The sequence below is a fragment of the Acomys russatus genome, chromosome 29 (genome assembly GCF_903995435.1).
Source record: "Acomys russatus chromosome 29, mAcoRus1.1, whole genome shotgun sequence".
NCBI classification, from domain to species: Eukaryota; Metazoa; Chordata; class Mammalia; order Rodentia; family Muridae; genus Acomys; species Acomys russatus.
The window spans coordinates 40,655,365-40,674,077 of record NC_067165.1 but is presented as its reverse complement, the minus strand read 5'-3'; the positions used below and the strand labels follow the sequence as shown (position 1 = coordinate 40,674,077).

General features: G+C 46.5%; 1 protein-coding gene across 2 annotated transcripts; it reads right to left on the bottom strand.

The window, feature by feature from the left end:
- Nucleotides 1–1,244: 1,244 nt before the first annotated feature.
- On the bottom strand, nucleotides 1,245–12,408 carry Lzic (leucine zipper and CTNNBIP1 domain containing). Of its 2 annotated transcripts, none has more exons than XM_051172183.1 (7): nucleotides 12,368–12,408; nucleotides 10,362–10,467; nucleotides 8,686–8,821; nucleotides 8,266–8,364; nucleotides 4,456–4,551; nucleotides 3,893–3,974; nucleotides 1,245–2,184 (listed from the first exon to the last, which is right to left on the bottom strand). In XM_051172183.1, the coding sequence occupies exons 2-7, from the start codon at nucleotides 10,460–10,462 to the stop codon at nucleotides 2,126–2,128; spliced, it is 573 nt and encodes a 190-aa protein (XP_051028140.1). In that variant the 5' UTR covers nucleotides 10,463–10,467; nucleotides 12,368–12,408; the 3' UTR covers nucleotides 1,245–2,125. The 2 variants fall into 2 exon arrangements, with proteins under 2 accessions (XP_051028140.1, XP_051028139.1); XM_051172182.1 differs by lacking the exon at nucleotides 12,368–12,408 and adding an exon at nucleotides 12,087–12,213.
- Between the last annotated feature and the right edge of the window lie 6,305 nt (nucleotides 12,409–18,713).

Here is an 18,713-nt window from a genome sequence, read left to right as displayed (position 1 = left end):
TAGAAATTTTCATAGTGGTACTGTTCATAAAGACTGAAAGGTGAAAACAAGTCAGATGTTCATCAAATACATGGCTAAACAAATGTAGTAGTTACATTGTGGAGTGTTATTCAGCCATAAAAAGGAATGAAGTAGCCAGGCATGGTGGCGCACGTCTTTAATCCCAGCACTCGGGAGACAGAGGCAGGCGGATCGCTGTGAGTTCAAGGCCAGCCTGGTCTAGAAAGCGAGTCCAAGACAGTCAAGGCTATCACAGAGAAATCTTTTCTCAAAAAAACAAAACAAACAAACAAACAAAAAAAATAAAGGAATGAAGTATTGAAATGTGTTACAATGTGGGTTATCCCTAAAAATATTGCATAAAGAAGCCAGATCTATAAGAAGGCCACAGAGTGTATAATCACGTGCTCATCTAAGCTATCCAGAGAGGTACGTCCATAGCAGTCAGAGAGCAGACAGTGGGTACCACAGTGCTGAGAGGAAAGCATTGAGGAATGATTGCTTACTACATGCAGGCTCTCCTGCAAGGGTGACAGGAATGACTTGGTGCTGTTGGTAGCTGTACAGCAGTCCTGCATCTACACTGCGAAACCATGACTTTTGTGTTAATATGACCTTCATCGCTCTGACGCAGTGGTGGCATACACACAGCACCGTTGTTATAGTGGATGAGGAGCCTTTCGCGGCGTGCTACATTTCAGTGAGTGACAGTCAGGAGACAGGAAGGAGCAGCCCACTCAGCTACAGCATGGCTTCTTGGGAGGAGGAGGCCAAAGGGTTTGCACCTAAGACTGCAACACAGGAAGACCCCTTTTCAATTGTTTTTTCATTTATTGTGTGTATATATGCCTGTGTACGTGTGTACACACATGGGCCATGGCACATATGTGGAAGTCAGAAGACAACTTGTAAAAGTCAATTCTCTTCCTTCACCAGGTGGATCTGGGGATTAAACTCGGGTCATCAGGCTTGTCAGCAAGCACCTTTACCCTCTGGGCCATCTTGCTGGCCCAGAGACCCACCCCTCTCAAAAAATACAAAATACAAGTTCCAAATAAGGCATTTACATAGCTGAGGTCCCCTAATTTGTCCAGTTGGCAAAGCACCTAGTAGAATTTAAGTTTATAAGAAGCAGTAAAAATGTTTTTAATTTGTATAAAGTGAAAAGAACAAAATCATTGAGAACCACAGAAAGGACTACAATCCAGGCAGTGCCTGGGAACGCATGTGTGTACCAGGGACGTGGCTGTGCGTCTGCCCATGCAGAGCCATGGCTCTCAGGGAAAACCTTGCTTTCCTCAGAACTTATTTTCTGTTTCTCCCCAAACTGCACACTTGCTAGTAACTTACTGTTACCACCCTCAGAGTTGGCGAGAGGTTGCACCAAGAGGGCCTGGGCTGCCATTTCCTATTGCCGCCCCACTGAGACGAGGCAGGAGGTTAAGTTACTTTAGGAGGCCCTCAACAGGGCTCCCATTGTTGCCTGTTAGAAATCTAGAGATACAATGGGGCCATTCATGCCGCCTGCTCAGAGGCTGGGAACAGTCCCTCAGTGCCCACTCAGCTCTCGTTAGGACACTGAATTTTCATAGACGCCTACTTGCACAAATACAAGTTAACTATTTAAAAAAAATTGGTACAGGATAAAGAAACAGAAGTAGGAGTCAGGACACCTGAGCCATAGCCCCAGCTCTGTCTAATGTGACTTTAGGCAGATCACATGCTCCTTCTGGGTAAAAATGAAAAGGTTTCTAAGATTCTACAGACATGGGAGGGCTAGTGACACTACTGTGCTGCTCATCCCAAGGCGTGTGGACAAGAATCAGGGCAGGGTCACTGGCTTACAGCTTTCACTCCCATCAGCGCTAAATACAAGACATCTTAACACAACAAACTGTCGTGAACAAAGTCCCTCTGTCCCAACAAGCCCAGGGTCATTTAAGAAGGGAGCCCACAAAAAGAAAGGACGTGGACCCTAAGCAGAAGCCAATTGTCTCCATGTCACCTGTTCTTGGGCTGTCACTGCATTTTGAATCTCTATTGCTTGGCAATGCTGCTGAGTCCTCAGGATGAAAGCACCATGTGCGGTAAGAGCAGGGCTGGCAGCACCAAACCCACCACACCGTCATTTCTTGGCTTTTTCAACCTCAAACCCTGCCAGAGCAAGGACCTTGTCCCCAGAGCCTAAGGAAAAAACACAAAGTAAAAAGGTCACTTCAAATGCACTTACAGCCTGGGTCGTGAGGGGTGTACCACATGGGTACAGAACAGAAAACCAGATGTGCTAAGCCCACACTGCCACTGCCATCTGGATCCCCTCCTTCTGTGTGCCTATAATCTCAGCTGCTTAGGAGCTGAGGCAGGAAAATGAAGGCCAGCCTACACAACACAGTAGTGCATGAGAGCGTGGATGAGCACACACACACACACACGCACGCACGCACACAAACACACACACACACACACACACTAAACAATTAAAAGGTAAGTGATTTATAAAAATTATTTCTGTGTCTGGGTGTTTTGGCTGCACATGTGGATGTGCACTGTGTGCATGCCTGGTGTCCACAGGCCAGACGAGGGCATCAGACGCCCTGGAACTGGGATTACAGATGTAGCTAGCTAGCAAGCGTGTACTGGGAACTGAAGCCAGGCCCTCTGGAAGAGCAGCCCAGTGTTCTTAGCGATGAACCATCTCTCTGGCTTCTTGGCATGTAACTTTTTAAAAAAGATTTTATTTATTTATTTTATATATGAGTGCTTTATTTGCATGTACACCTGCAGGCCAGAAGAGGGCATCAGATCACATTATAGATGGTGGTGAGCCACCATGTGGTTGCCAGGAATTGAACTCAGAACCTCTAGAAGTGCTCTTAACCACTGAGCCATCTCTCCAGCCCATGGCATGTAAATTTTTGAAAATATGTCTGTCTTACTTTATTTTATTTTAGAACAGTGGGGCTAGGGAAAACCTGTCTGGGGGAGGGAAGTAAAATAAAATAGTTCTGGGCTGGGCAGTGGTAGCCCAGTTCTAGGACAGCTAGAGCTATTACACAGAGAAACCCTGTCTCGAAACACAAAAACAAAACAAAAAACAAAAAAAGAAAATACTTCTGTACTAGAGAGATGGCTCAGTGGTTAAGAGTACTAACTGTTCTCCCAGTACCCACGTGGGTAGCTCACAGCCCCCTGTAAGTTAAAATCTGGGGATCCAGTGCTTTCATTTGGCCTCTGTAAGCACCTGCACTCATATGCACAAACACCCCTACACAGACGAAAGCAAATTAAACTCAACTCAAGAAAAGGCCATTATGTTGTCTCAAGCATGTTCTCTGTCAGTCTAGAGCTGCAGGACACACCCAGCTTTCGGAAATATGCACAAGGCCCTGGCCTCAATCACCCACATCAGCCAAAAAAAGCACTCTCCCTTAGAGACCCTCCCTGCGTGGTCTCCCTTAGCGACCCTCCCTGCGTGGTCTTCTTTCAGTTGTTCTTAATCTATGTTTAGTCAGAAAAAAAGACAGACAGAAGAGAAGTAGCAGCTGGGTAGCGAACACCTTCAATCCCAGCACTCCGAAGACAGAGGCAGGTAAGTTCAAGGCCAGGCTGCTCTACAGAGTGAGTTCCAGGATAGAAATAAATGAAGGTAGCTTTTTTAAATTCCAAAAACTCAACCAGGTGGCGGTGATGCACACCTTTAATCCCAGTACGTGGGAGGCAGAGGCAGGTGGATTTCTGAGTTCGAGGCCAGGGCTGCACAGAGAAACCTTGTCTCAAATAAACCACCAAAAAAAAAAAAAAAAAGGAAGAAGAGGAGTAAAGTCAAGGAAGAGGAGGAGAGTGGTACAGTGGACGGGAGGGAACGGGAGAGAGGAACAATGAGGGAACTCACCCAGGTCTGTGGAGACTTTTTCAAACTGGCTGAGCAAGGCACCTGCATTGGCTGACAGGAAGGCCTCGTCATCCTCTGTCAGCTACACAGATGAGACAAAGAACAGTGAGTGAATGAAAACAGTAGAGTACATCCTAGGAGCCGCCAGGATGAAGAGCCACAGGGACCACTGAGCTGGAGAGATGGCTCAGCAGTTAAAAGCACTTAGCGCTTTTACTGAGGAGCCAGGTTCAGTTCCAGCACCCATCCCTCTAGTTCCAGGGCATCCAATACTGTCTTCTGACAGCTTTGAGCATGTACACATGTACATACTGCACACACACACACAGACAAAACACTCACACACATAACATAAACCTAAAATCACTAAAAATGTTTTCTTAGGTCACAGGCACGGTAGCGCACACCTTTAATCCCAGAACTTGGAAGGCAGAGGCAGGTGGATCTGAGTTGGAGGCCTCTTGGTCTACAAAGTCTTACCTCTACAGATCACTTGACAGAGGAGTTCTGTGACAAGTATAACACAAATGTCCTACCCAGCATAGTCAATGAAATGCCAGTACCTTCTCTCCAAGTTTCCTGAGAGCAGTTAGTATCTCCACCTTCTGCTGGGTGTATAGGGCTCTTTCCAGCTTTCCCACCATCAGATCTCTATCCATCTAAAACAGACAAATGGAAAAAGAAAACGAGCAAAATGCCACTCTCTGTGGAACATCCAGCTCTCCAGGCCTACTTCTTATGACAAAAAAACTACTTGGGTAATATAAAAACTACTGAAACAATCTGAAACATCATGGTCATAGTGAATCAATAAGCTTTTGATATTTTTCTTTCTTTCTTTCTTTTTCTTTTTTTTTTTTTGACATTTTTCTTACATAAACATGGTCTCTCTTTGTAGTCCTGGCTGTCCTCGAACGCACTCTGTAGACCAGGCTGGCCTCAAACTCAGAAATCCACCTGTCCTGCCTCCCATGTACTAGGATTAAAGCTGTGCACCAACACCACCACCTTGCTAAGTTTTTGGAATTAAAAAATATTCCCTTCATTTATTTCTATTTCTGTCTGCATGTGTGTGCATGTTTGTGCATGCTGTGCCTGGGCCTTCATGTGAGTCAGAGGACAACTTTTGGGAGTTGGTTCTCCCCTACCATCTGAGCCTAGAGATGAAAATCAAACTCAGGTCAGGCCATCAGGCTTGGTGACAAGTGCCCTTACCCACTGAGACACCTTACTGACCTATAACAGTTTTACACTCCATTTTTGTTTTTCAAGACAAAGTGTCAGGCTGACTTCACGATGTGTTAGGGCCCCTCCTGTTTCAGCCTCCTGAGTGCTAAGAATACAGGTGTGAGCCACCATAGCAGTTTTAGTGCATCTCTAATGACTATTGTCATTACTGTCTCTCGTGCCACCTTTACATGCGTCTCAGGGATCCATCCTGCACTGAGCCGTCTGGCTGGCTCCTAAATCCGACCCTGTAGCACAAACACTGTTTAGCTGTAAACTCCACTGCAGCCCAAAGCGTCCACCAGAAAGTAGCTGTTTTCTGATAACTTTTATTTTTTTTAAACATTTAAAAAAACTTATTTGCGTGTTTTTTTAATGTATGAGTACTCTGTCCACATGTACACCTGCATGCTAGAAGAGGGCATCAGATCCCTTCATAAATGGCCATGAGCCACCATCTGGTTGCTGGGAACTGCTCAGGAAGAACAGCCAGTGCTCTTAACCGCTGAGCGATCTCACCAGCCTGAATTTTTATCTTTTTGGAGACAGGATGTTTTTCTTTGCCTTTTCTTTTACATTTTTATTTGTTATTGTGTGTGTGTGTGTGTGTGTGTGTGTGTGTGTGTGTGACATGCACAAGTGAGCAGGCATGCCACAGCATGAGCACAACTTCATGGAATGCATTTTCTCCTTCCCTATTTACATGGGTTTCAGGGGTTAAACTCAGGTCTCCAGGTTTGCATGGCAAATGCCTGTATCACCAGCCCAAGGACTTTTTAAAAGGTTTATTATTTTACGAGCCTGAGTATTTTGCCTGCTTGCCTCTACCTGCATCATGTGCATGCAGTACTCTTGGAGGCCAGAAGAGGGCATCAGACCTCTCCCACTACAGTTACAGACCCTTGTGATCTGCCATATAGGTGCTGGCACCTGAAGCAAGTCTTCCCCAGGAGCAGTCAGTGCCCTTAGCCAATGAGCTGTCTCCACTTCTCTAGGTTTGAAAGGGGTTATTAACTAATACCACTCTCCTGGGAGCTATGCTCAGCACTACTCCTGTTGGCAGAAGCATAGGCAGGCACTACACACTACCACTATTCTAAATGATTTATACTGTTTGTTTTCTTTTAGAAACTGTTTCACTCTGCAGCTCAATTTGGCTTAAAGTCACTATGCAGACCAGGCTGGCCTTGAACTCTCAGCAATCTCCCTGTCTCAACCTCTCAAGTGTTGAGATTTCAGATGTGAGCCACCTTTGCGCTAAAAAAATCTTAAGATGTATTTAATTTTTCTTCTGCTGGAGATTTGATCCAGTGTGTTGTTCAGACTTGGCAAGCACCCTACCACTGAGCTACATGACCAGCCTGCTTTACTTTTATTTATTTATTTATTTATTTATTTTAATTACATTTACTTATTTATTTGTGTTTATAATGCATGTGTGGAGCTCAGAGGACAATTTTCAGGAGTCAGTTCTCCCCTCCACCATGTGGGCTCAGGCATGTAACTCAGGTGGTCAGGCTTGGTGGCAAGTGCCTTCACCCAATGCACTACCTCATTGGCCCTATTTATTTACTTATTTATTTTTGGTTTTTGAAGACAGGGTTTCCCTGTGTAGCCCTGGCTGTCCTGTACTTGCTTTTATAGACCAGGCTGGCCTTGAACTCACAGAGATCCACCTGCCTCTGCCTCCCGAGTGCTGGGATTAAAAGTGTGTGCCACCACGCCAGGCTCCTATTTATTTATTTTTGAGACAGGGTCTCATATTGTCCAGCCTGGCCTCATGGTGCCTGCCTCCCAAGGAGCTGGGACTGCAGCCAGCTTCTAAGTGTCATGAAACCCACATGACAACCACATGTAGAAACGATCATAATCACCTTTTTACAGATAAGAAAACGAAGGTACAAAGTTGAATAAAACAACTTGCCAAAAGTCATATACCTCACCCAGTATGTGCAGCAGGAACTCAAGTCCAACCAATCTCATTTAAATCTATGCTCTTTTTCTGTGTGCGTGCGTGCGTGCGTGCGTGTGTGTGTGTGTGTGTGTGTATGCGCGTGCACCTGTGCACTCCCATGTGTATACGTGCATGTTTGGGTATGAGGCCAGGGATCAATGTTAAATGTCTTCCTAAATTGCTCTCCATCTTACTTTTTAAAGACAGGGTTGCTCACTGGCAAGAGCCCCAAGGATCCTCTGGTCTCTCTCCCAGTGCTAGGACCACAGGTATATGCTGCCTCCCTGGCCCTTTACGAATGGAGGCATCTCTCCGCGCCCTGAGGCTGTTCTCTTACTAGTCTGCTGAATTACTTGTAGAGGGAAGTTACCAGCTTGTTCATAATTATATCCAAATCTATGAACAGATTTCTGAAAGTAACAGGCTTATAAAGATGCTTGACAGGAAACCACCACTACTCAAAAAAGACAAACAAACAAACAAACAAACAAACAAAACCACTGGGCAGGGGCGGCGCACACCTTTAATCCCGGCACTTGGGAGGCAGAGGCAGGCAGACTGCTATAAATTCAAGGCCAGCCTGGCCTATAAAGTGAGTTCCAGGACAGCCAGGATTACGTAGAGAAACCTTGTCTCAAAAAACAGAACAACAACAAAAAGGTACTTGACAGGCAGGCGGCATGGCTCAGTTAAGAACTGCGCACTGCTCTTTCAGAGGACCCAGGTTACATCTCCAGCCCCCACAATGGTAGGTAACAGCCATCTCTGATTCCAGCTCCAGGGCATTTGTTGCCTTTGGCTTCCAAGGGCCCCTGCACACACGTACTTAAGAAAACACACACATCATTTAAAATAATACAAATTAATCTGAGAAGGAAAAGAAGACCGGCAGTGCACACACAGAAGCAATGCTGAGGTCCCAGTAGAGTCTCAAGTTAGGGGCCCAGATGGTTAAGGACAAAATATTAAAGGTGGAGCCTGAGTAGCAGTGGTTGGAGATGATTTAAATATCCACACGGTGTTTAAACATTCATTTATAACTAATTGTAATTGTCCAAGGTAAAAACTGTCAGAAAATTGAAGGTGGCTCTAACACCAACTGACCAATTTTTAAACAGCAGGTTGGTACAGTGGGGTCATGAGCTGGGAAGAAAGCCATGCACAGCAACTGGGTCAATGTGAAGAGCTTTACCTCAGCTAGCCGTGTCCGCAGCTGACCTGGTTGCTTCTTTGCAAACAATCTGATGACTTCCGGTGTTTTAAAAGCCTGGCTGATGGCTGCCTGAATAGCCTAGAAATACAGGAATGCAAAACCTAACCAAAATATTCCACACAATTACATCCGCAGTATTTGACTGTCGTATTTGAGTGTTCTTTGACAGGTTTTGGTACTTGAAATCAGTTTTTCTTTCTTTCTTTCCTTCCTTCCTTCTTTCTTTTCATTTTGAGCTGTTGGGGATAGAATCTAGGGTCTTGTACATAGTAGGCGAGTACACTACCACAAAACTACATCCCCGGCCTCCAAAGTATATATTTTCCATCTGAAATACACCCATGAAACAAGAACAATCCACACATTAAAAAAAAAAAAAAATTGGTAAATTCCTCTTACCAGTTGCATGCCACTGAGTTCATCTACCAAAGTCATATTTCCTGACATGATTTTCTTCAGTGAATCGTTGAATTCTCTCAGCTGCTCCAAAGTCTCCTTTTTAGTTTCCTCATACTCATCTCCATCGAGCTCCTCCCTAAGTCACAGTTCACAGCAGAGAAATACAGAAATCTAAGTTTGAAAATGCGAGAGCAAGGGTGACGGGAAACTCCAACCGTGGCGGCGCACGTGTTTATTGAGGTACACTGCTGGCATTTTCACTGTCTCTCAGTGTGGCTCAGCTCAGGGATGAGGGCATGTTATCTCCCCTTGTCCCCAAACAACTTTTGCCAATATGAGGCACACCTCACGCACACTGACTTCTCTTTAAGCAATCAATGGGATAACCATGGGGAGGGCAGTGCGCAGAGCCAAACCTCAATTTGCCTACAGAGATGACAGTGCTGTACCTAACAAGATTTTGTTTTTTGTTTTTTTTGTTTTTGGTTTTTCGAGACAGGGTTTCTCTGTGTAGCCCTGGTGTCCTGGACTCACTTTGCAGACCAAGCTGGCCTTGAACTCACAACTCACAAGGATCCACCTGCCTATGCCTACCGAGTGCTGGGATTAAAGGCGTGCGCCGCCACCGCCTGGCCCTACCTAGATTTTTATAGGCATCTACTAACAGCTAAATAGTTGCAATTAGCGTCAGACTCATCAACGGTAGGGAGCACCCTGTGTACACTGCAAGCAACAGCAACCACCTGTCATCTGATTTTTATTCTCCAGGCAAGCTGCTCATTAAATATTTACTACAAGTAGCAACAGCTCCGCTCAGTGAACTACCACTTATGAAACACTTCCTGTGGGCCAAGCACTGTCTTGTCTCCTTCCCTTCAATACTTACAACATCCGTGTAAGGCTACTAAAAGCTATAATGACTAATCCGCTTGTTTTCCTCCACCTTTTGAGACAGGGTCTCATACAGTCAGGTTGGCCTAGAGCTCACCGTGTAGCCAAGAAGGGCCTTGAGCTCCTGAGCTTCCTGCGCCCACCTCCCTGTTCTGGGATTACAGGAGTGTACCACCTCCCTTCCTCACCACCCATCCATCCCTCCTTCTTCGACGCTAGAGATTGGGTCCAGGGCCTCTAGCATGTTAGGCGCCCACTCATCCAGAGCCACATCCTCAGCACAATCAGTATTTTTGCAATTAGCTAGGAATTCATACTAGGCAGAGCTGCTTTCTTTTTTCTTTCTTTCTTTTTTTTTTTTTTTACATTTTTATTTAATTTTCTTTTAAACATTTTTATTTAATTTTAATTGGTGTGAGGGTGTCAGATCTTGGAGTTACAGACAGTTGTGAGCTGCCATGTGGGTGCTGGGAATTGAACCCGGGTCTTTTGGAAGAGCAGACAGTGCTCTTAAACACTGAGCCATCTCTCCAGCCCGGCAGAGCTGCTTTCAATACTAAAGACAAAGTAAGCTTTGTTATTTCCAGGAGGCTAAGTATTTTAGGTCTTCCACATCCTGGAAGTTATGACTCCAAAGCTTGAGAGGTTTACTTCTTCAACAGGCGAAGTGCTATAAAACACTCCAATGGAGACCACAGTCACACACGGGCTTGCATCCATGGAGCTTGAGCTCTCTCCTCAGATACAGGCATTTACAGAGTAACAACATATAATTACATTTTTACCTGCATTCCTCCAGATCCTGTAATTGCTGCATCAGTCTATCCAACTGTTCTTCTAAATTCTGCTTTAATTTGCTTGTCTCCGTCTTTCCTCTGGAAGCCATTTTACCTGTAAGGACAATAAATCCACAACGTAGTAGGTTGTATTTTATTTGGTTACTTGAGGAGCTTCAACATATCAGTGCAATTCTTTTTTTTTTTTTTTTTTTTTTGCTTTTCCAGACAGGGTCTCTCTGTGTGTTAGCCTTGGCTGTCCTGGACTCGCTTTGTAGACCAGGCTGGCCTCGAACTCACAGTGATCCACCTGCCTCTGCCTCTGCCTCCCAACTGCTGGGATTAAAGGTGTGTGCCACCATGCCCAGCCAATTTTTTTTTTCAGATTTATTTACTTATTTAATGTATATGACTGCTCTAGCTACATGTACACCTGCATGACTGAAGAAGGTTATCAAATCCCAGTATAAAGATGGGTGTGAGCCACCATGTGGTTGCTGGGAATTGAACTCAGAACCTCTGGAAGAGCAGACAGTGATCTTAACCACTGAGCCACCTCTCTAGCTCCCATCAGTGCAAATCAAAGTTAACAAAATCTAAAATGCAGGGTAGGGGTGAGGAATGGACGCCTTTAATCCCAGGAGAAGCAGGTGGATCTCTGAGTTCAAGGCCAGCTTGGTCTACAGAGCAAGTTCCAGGACAGCCAGAGCTACGCAAGAGAAACCTTGTCTTGAAAACCCAAAAAGGAGCCGGGCATGGTGGCGCACGCCTTTAATCCCAGCATTCGGGAGGCAGAGGCAGGCGGATCGCTGTGAGTTCGAGGCCAGCCTGGTCTACAAAGCGAGTCCAGGACAGCCAAGGCTACACAGGGAAACCCTGTCTCGAAAAACAAAAAAACAAAAAAAAGAAGAAAAAAGAAAAGAAAGAAAACCCAAAAAGGAAAAAAATTAAGAAAATACAAGGAATTGAATCCAGGACCTCCTTCCTGCCTATGCAAGCACTCTACCATTAACAGAAGTTATTACTGTTTAATAGAAAAATCTATCTCTTTTCGGAGGAAGCGGGAAGAACCAGCATGCTAGGTGTGTGCTCTATCACCAGGCCACACCCCCCAAGCCTCAATACAGTCTCAAAGAAGCACAGTTATTTTGAATACATTTCAGGGAATAGAGAGGCTGTTTAAAAGCTTTAACCACACGCTACAGATTTAGGCACGATTTAACTCACTTGCACCACCTAGCATTGAATAAAAGTCATGCATTTTCCTTGAGACTGCTGAAATGGCTCTCAAACACTGTCATCTGGAGTGGAAGCTATTCGTCCAGTATTCCGTACTGTGCACGGTGCCGATGGGTCCGAAACTGCCCGACTCGCCAATTGCGGGAGCCTCTGAATGTCATCAATTGGAGGAGAGCGAAACTGTTCATACAGGAGGCTCAAAGCTCAAACGTCCTACGGGGGCGTTAACTAGAACAAGGGAAACTATTAAGTAGTTTTATTTGCTATTTACGAACTTTGGCCACCAGCCGTCCAGATGACTTCCCGTTACGCAGCCTGTAATTGAAACGCATTCCTAGGAAGATGCAGGAGAAGGCATTTAATCCCTGGACTGTGTCTCCTGTGTCTTTTTTTTATTTTTTTCTGAGGCTTCCTCTGGTGAGGCCACAGCACCCAGGACACGCCTTGAAAACCGTCAACCCCTGACGCTCGAATAGGCAAGGGCAGAAAGCACACCTTCTCGGGGCCGGAAGTGAGCGGCGCTCGGCCCAGGACCACCAGGAACAGAATTAAGGAACGCTCGGACGCCACGCTCCTTCCCGCGGACGAAATGAAGCTCCGATCTGCAGGCACCACGGCGGCCGGGGGGGGTCCCCTGAGCTGACGGGGAATCCGACGCCCGCGAAACGCCTCTCGGTCCTCCCGGGTCAGAAACAGGACAACTTCTTTCTGCTCTCGCGCTCCCGCCTGCCGCCCGCCAGAAAAAACCCAGGGTTTCGAAGCAGGGCCCCGCCTACCTGACAGGCCCGGCCGGGCGGACCAACTGGAATGAGCACTTCCGCTGGACGCGCGCGCTTCCGGCTGCGTGGGACCAATGAGAACTCGGCCGCGGTGTTTCCCTCGCTGGCATCCGGGCCGAGGCTGTCTCCTGGAGGACTTGGGCCGTTTGGCCTTCGGGGCCTGGTGAGTACCCCACCCGTGTCTAGGAAACGCGCCTTTGCACGTTAGCCCGGCGCCCCTTATTTTCCCAAGTAAGGGGGAATGCACAATGGCTGGGCCTTTGGAGTCCTTTGTAACGGTCCCTGGGGCCAGGTCTTCATAGTCAACTCTTGCCCTTTAACCAAAAAGTTGGTAAAATTTCCTGTGACCTTAGTGTAGATCAGTTCACCCTTTTGGGGTGGCATGGGGTCTTCTTCTCAAGAGCTGTCGAGAGCAGGTGCCCATGAGCTCAGAGGGAAATGGACTTTGCCTCCAAAATCGTGTTCACGACTGGGAAAGAGCAGATCCACTTTCCTGAAAGTAGGAAAATAGCTGCTGAGTGGACTTTAAATGTTACCAGGGTACTGAGTGGAGAAGGGACTATGCCAGGCCTTTGGGACCCAGATCATGAGTGAGTCCCAAGTGTTGGACATTGAACTCCACTGTTGGATTCTGGTTTTGCTTAAATGTGACTGTTCCTATTCTCTGGTTCTTCCCTTTTGGGATAAGAAAATATGAGACTTATGTTTTATATTACAGGAGTTCATGATTTTATAAAAGACTTGGACTTTTAAAGTGACTTAGAACTTTAAAAGTATTGACGTCTTTAAAGACTGAGGATTTTTAAAGTTGGACAATGTTTTGTATTATGATGTTAACAAGAGACTTTGGGGACAAGAAATTGTAAGGTTGTAGTTTACAGTGATGTGTTTGTGTGTCCAGTTGAAAGGGTTCATAGTTAGCTTTGACTCCGTTTTGTTTTGTTTTTAAGTCAGGGTTTCTCTGTGTAGCCCTGGCTGTCCTGGACTCACTTTGTAGACCAGGCTGGCTTCAAACTGACTGAGATCCACCTGCCTCTGCCTCCTGAGAGGTGAGATTAAAGGTGTGTGCCGCCACAACTGGCCTGTTTTGTTGGGTTTTTTGAGTCAGGGTTTCTCTGTTTTAACCCTGGCTGTCCTGGAACTCACTCTGTAGACTGGGCTGGCCTCAAACTCACAGAGATCCACCTGCCCCTGCCTCCGGTGTGCTGGCTTTAACTCTTACCTGCCATAACCTAGAGTCATCTGAAAGGAAAGCATCACTTGAAGAATTGTCTACATTGGATTGGCCTGAGGGCATGGCTGTGGGAGACGATCCAGTAAATTGATGGAGGAGGGCCCAGCCCACTGGGTAATACCATTCCCCAGCAAGTAGTCTTGGGCTGTATAAGAAAGGCAGCTTGCTGGGTGCTGGGCATTAGCACATGCCTTTGGTGCTAAGCTTTGAGCAGTAAGCAGAGGCAGGCTGGTCTACAGAGTGAGTTCAAGCCAGGAGGAGCATTCCTCAGTTATGTCTGCTTCAGGTTCCTACTAGAGGCCATGCCCTCACTTCCTCAGTGATGGACTGACCTGGAAGTGTACAGCAAAGGAGTCTTTCCTCTCTGAGTTGCTTTTTGTCAGAGTGTTTTCAACTGGCAGCAAAGTAAGGCTCAGACACTGGCTATGTGCTCTACCAAATAATTGGCTGTAATGATATGAACGATTGTTGTAATAAAGTGATTCTCTTTATCCAAAGGTCAATAAATTGGTGTTGTTGAAATATATGGTCTGAATAGCTGTGTCCGTGTGAAGCTTCGCTGGTTTCTGAGATAAGTGATTCTTCTCTCCTCCCCAAGACAGGCTTTCTCGGTGCCGCCTGCCTCTGCCTCCCCAGGGCTGGGATTAAAGGCGTGCGCCACCGCGCCGAGCTGAGCTAAGTGATGCTTTTGTCTGTGCTCACTTCTGAGACTGTTACAGTAACAGACAAGAAGCTGCGGTTTATGGGAAGTCAGAGTAACAATCTTGAGAGAGTTGGGTAGACTCTCCCTCCTCACTTGGATGAATTCGTTTGTGATAGCAATCCCGTGCCATCAGTTGTTCGTCCTCTTTTGTGTTGAAGAGCAACTTCCTTCTACAGTGGCTGGTTTTGGCATGCTTCCTGTGTGGCCACGGTGTGTAGGTGGCTTTTCACGTAGAAATGGCAGCTAGGGCATTGACTTGTAAGATGCTTGACAGTGCCAGTGCTGCTGGGGGTAGGGCTCAGTCAGCCCAGGCATATAACCGAGGCAGGAGACCAGCAGGACCAGAGACTCCCTCAGACTGTTGGCTTAGCATCTGGCCTTGGACAGGTCACTTTGGACAGCCGGATGAACGCCATGCCAGAGAAAAGCACTGCAGGACAGAGCACAAGATCTAATTAAAGTGGAGCAGAACTCCGGAGAGAAAGATGCTTTAAATTTTTTTTCCTTCCCAGCCAGGTGTGGTGGCGCATGCCTTTAATCCCAGCACTCGGGAGGCAGAGGCAGGCGGATCGCTGTGAGTTCGAGGCCAGCCTGGTCTACAAAGTGAGTCCAGGATGGCCAAGGCTACATAGAGAAACCCTGTCTTGAAAAACCAAAAAAAAAAAAAAAATTTTTTTTCCTTCAAAAATTCATAGATATGGGGGCCGCACGTATAAACACTTGCTGGCCATATCATCCCCCACCCAGTACCCTCTTATCCCCTCACTCTCCCATCAAAACCCTCTTCCCAAAAAGTTCTCCTACCCCCATGTCTTTTGTTTGTTTGTTTGTTTTCTTTGTGGCAGAGGCTTTAATTAAGGTTGCCTATGTGGGGGATGGGGAGTGACAAGAGCACCTTACCAGTGGCTACGCCACTGAGAAATCTGACTCCCTCTCCAGCAACCGTTAGCTGCCGGTAGTGAGGGCCTCAGGGAGGAGAAGGGCCTCATGAGCCCCTCCTCTACCCATGATGATGGACTGTTGAGAGGCCCTGTCCTGTGCAGGTCCTCTGCAGGGAACCACTGCTGCTGTGAAAAAGATCTAATTTTCACACAGAGTCTCTCTATTATAGAGTTACTAGAACTCACTATGTAGACCAGGCTATCCCCCTCGGACTCACAGAACTCCACTTGCCTCTGCCTCCTGAGGACAGTGTCTTGTGTATCTCAGGTGGGCCAGGAACTAGTTGAACTTCTGATCCTCCTCCTGCTGCCATCTCTGGAGTGTCTAGGATTACCACCCTGTGTGCCACCACCTGGGCACAGGCAGTGCTAGGGACCGAGCCCGGGACCTCTGCTGTGCTTGGCCAGCACTCTCCTCACTGAGCTGCATCCCCAGGAAACTCCTTTATATCCCATCCCAAGCTTCCCCTGCCTCTGTTTAGCACTGTCCTTTCTGAGAGCTCTGCAGTGAAAGTAGCTGGGACATCTTAGGCATGCTGAGCCTTCTCAGTCACATGGTGTCTTCCTGTGAGGGGTCTGCAATCGTCTGACCCGGGTGGGAACTTGGGAAGCGTTTTACTCACCCGCGGATACCAGGCTGCCCACCGACAGAAGCACAGATAGGTAGTAAAGTTCAGGGGTGGTTTTCTCCTGTACAAGAAGCAAAAAGCAGCATCAGGAATACCTTTGCCATTTAGTCAGTGGAGTTTGACTGGGTTCGCTTCGTTTCCATTACTGTTGTTTCGAGACGGTCTCACTATGCAGCCCTGTCTGTCTTTGAACTCACTATGTAGACCATGCTGGACTCAAACTCACTAACTCCCAGCCTGGGATTAAAGGCCTGCACCACTACGCCCATCTTTGCTGGGGTTTTTATATGGTGTTTCTGTATAGCTTAGACTGACCCACACGTTGCAATCCTGCTGCCTCTGGTTTCCAAGTTCTACAGTCATGGGCATATGTGCTGCAAGAGTCTTGTAACATTTATTGTCTTTTAATATTTATTAAAAATGTTCTTAGGGCTAGTGAGATGGTTTAGTGGGTAAAGATGCTTGTCACCAAGCCTGGTGACCTGAATTCAATACTGCATGGTGAAAGGAGACTGTCTGCTCCACAGAGTTGTCCCTCGACCTCTACATGTTTGCCACAGCATATGTGTCTAAGTTCATGTCATGCACACACAATAGTGCTACAATGTTTTAAATTTTTTAAAAGATAAAATTCTACTAATGTAGGGACTGGAGAGATGGCTCAGAGGTTAAGAACACTGTCTGCTCTTCCAGAGGACCTGAGTTCAATTCCTAGCAACCACATGGTGGCTCACAACCATCTATAATGAGATCTGATGCCCTCTTCTGGCCTACAGGCGTACACTATATGCATAATAAATCTTTTTTAAAAAAATCTACTAAAGTAGAATTCACCCATACACACACACACACACACACACACACACACACACACACACACACACACAAAATCTCAGGCCTAGTGTGGTAGTGCACGCCTTTCAGCCCAGGACTCTGGAGGCAGAGGCAGAGGCAGGTAGGTCTTTGAGTTCAAAGCCAGCCAGGCCTACATAGAGAGACCCTGTCTCAAAAAACAAGCAACAACATCAGCAAGACCACTATCACCACTATGAACAAACAAAATCTCACATGGGAATTTTTTTTTTTTTTTAGGAATGGGCTGGTATAACCCAGGGTCTCACACATGCCGAGCTTGTTCTCCACCAATGAGCTACACTCATGCTCTTTTTTTTTTCTTTCTTTCTTTTATTAGTTTTTCGAGACAGGGTTTCTCTGTGTATAGCCCTAGCTGTCCTGAAATCACTCTGTAGACCAGGCTGGCCTTGAATTCACAGAGATCTGCCTGCCTACTGCTAGGATAAAGGCATGTGCCACCACTGCCCAGCATAGTTTCTTTTTGTGTGCATATTCGTGTGTGTGTGTGTGTGTGTGTGTGTGTGTGTGTGTGTGTACATTTTGTGAAAGTGTACACTTGCATGCTGAGACAGGAGGATAACCTAAGGTATTGTCCTCAGGAATGCTACTCGCCTCTTTTGAGGCAGAGTCTGAATCTATTAGGCTAGGCTGGCCCTTGGGCGCCAGGATCTGCCACACCCAGCTTTTTCCTGTGTGCTCTGAGGATCAGATTCAGGTCCCCACATGTGAGGCCAACACTTCACCAACTGAGCTCTCTCTCCGGCCTCTAGACAGTTTATGACTTTCCTAGAGTAACTGCCATGCGTCTGATTAGGGTTCCACATCTGTGTATCTCTATTTTCCACACAAGTTGACAGTAAATATTGAAAAGTAATGGTTATCTGTTTGTAACCAAGCTTTCAGAGTAAGATGAGCTTTTACTAAGCAGCAGTGGTGGTACACACGTTTAATCCCAGCTCTCAGGAGGCAGAGGCAGGTGGATTGCTGTGAGTTCGAGGCCAGCCTGGTCTATAAAGCAAGTCCCTGAGAGCCAAGATAACATAGAGAAACCCTGTCTCGAAACACCAAAAAGAAAAGAAAAGAAAAAAACAAAAAACCCAAACTGGGACTGGTAAGATGGTTCACTGGGTAGAAGTGTTTGCTGCTGAGCCTGATCAACACCTGAAGTTGATCACCAGAGCCCACACAAAAGGTCGGAGAAAAGACCCAGCCCCACAAGTTTTCCTCTGGCCTCCATTCAACTGTTGTGGCCTGCATGCAATCACACACATAGATAATGTTTAAAAAAGAAAGTAAGAAAGAAAAAGAAACATACACAATCTGATGCCAAAAGTGTTAGCAGCACAGAGCAGGCTCCCTCACCAAAGGACCCCACACCGAAAGCAGACAGCACCACCCTGAGAGCCTGCGGGCCCGGCTCCATCCGAGTGAGCAATACGATGAGACCTGGAAGGACAGGAACAGCATTGCTCATCAGCTTTCATTGGCTAAAGATAGACTCTGTTGTTGTTGGTTTGTTTTTGTATCTTGGAACAGGCTCTATTATTGTTTTTTAAATATTTTTATTTAATTTTTAAATTTATGTGCATTGGTGTGAGGGTGTCAGATCGTGGAGTTACAGACAGTTGTGAGCTGCCATGTGGGTGCTGGGAATTGAACCCGGGACCTTTGGAAGAGCAGACGGTGCTCTTAACCACTGAGCCAACTCTCCAGCCCCGGAACAGGCTCTATTATATAGCCCAGGCTAGCCTCAAGCTCACAGTCTACTTGCCTCCATCTCATGAGTGCTGGGACTATAGGGTGTGCACCACCGTGCCCAGCCTCAGAAACATCATCTCTTGTTCAACATGATTATTTTTATATTTATTAAGAAGAGAGAGATGTCTCTCAGGAGGTAGAGGCAGGCAGATCTCTGAGTTCGAGGACAGCCTGTTCCATAGAGCAAGTTCCAGTTCCAGGCTGGCCAGGACTACACAGAAAA

What these genes read in the sequence shown, in the direction of transcription:
- Lzic (XM_051172183.1), bottom strand. Translation starts at nt 10,462, where the DNA reads ATGGCTTCCAGAGGAAAGACGGAGACAAGCAAATTAAAGCAGAATTTA. An exon ending in TGCGGACACGGCTAGCTGAG is followed by an intron (nt 4,552 to 8,265) that starts GTAAAGCTCTTC and finishes TGTCTGTTTTAG; the next exon opens with ATGGATAGAGATCTGATGGT. An exon ending in AAAAGTCTCCACAGACCTGG is followed by an intron (nt 2,185 to 3,892) that starts GTGAGTTCCCTC and finishes TTTTTTCCTTAG; the next exon opens with GCTCTGGGGACAAGGTCCTT.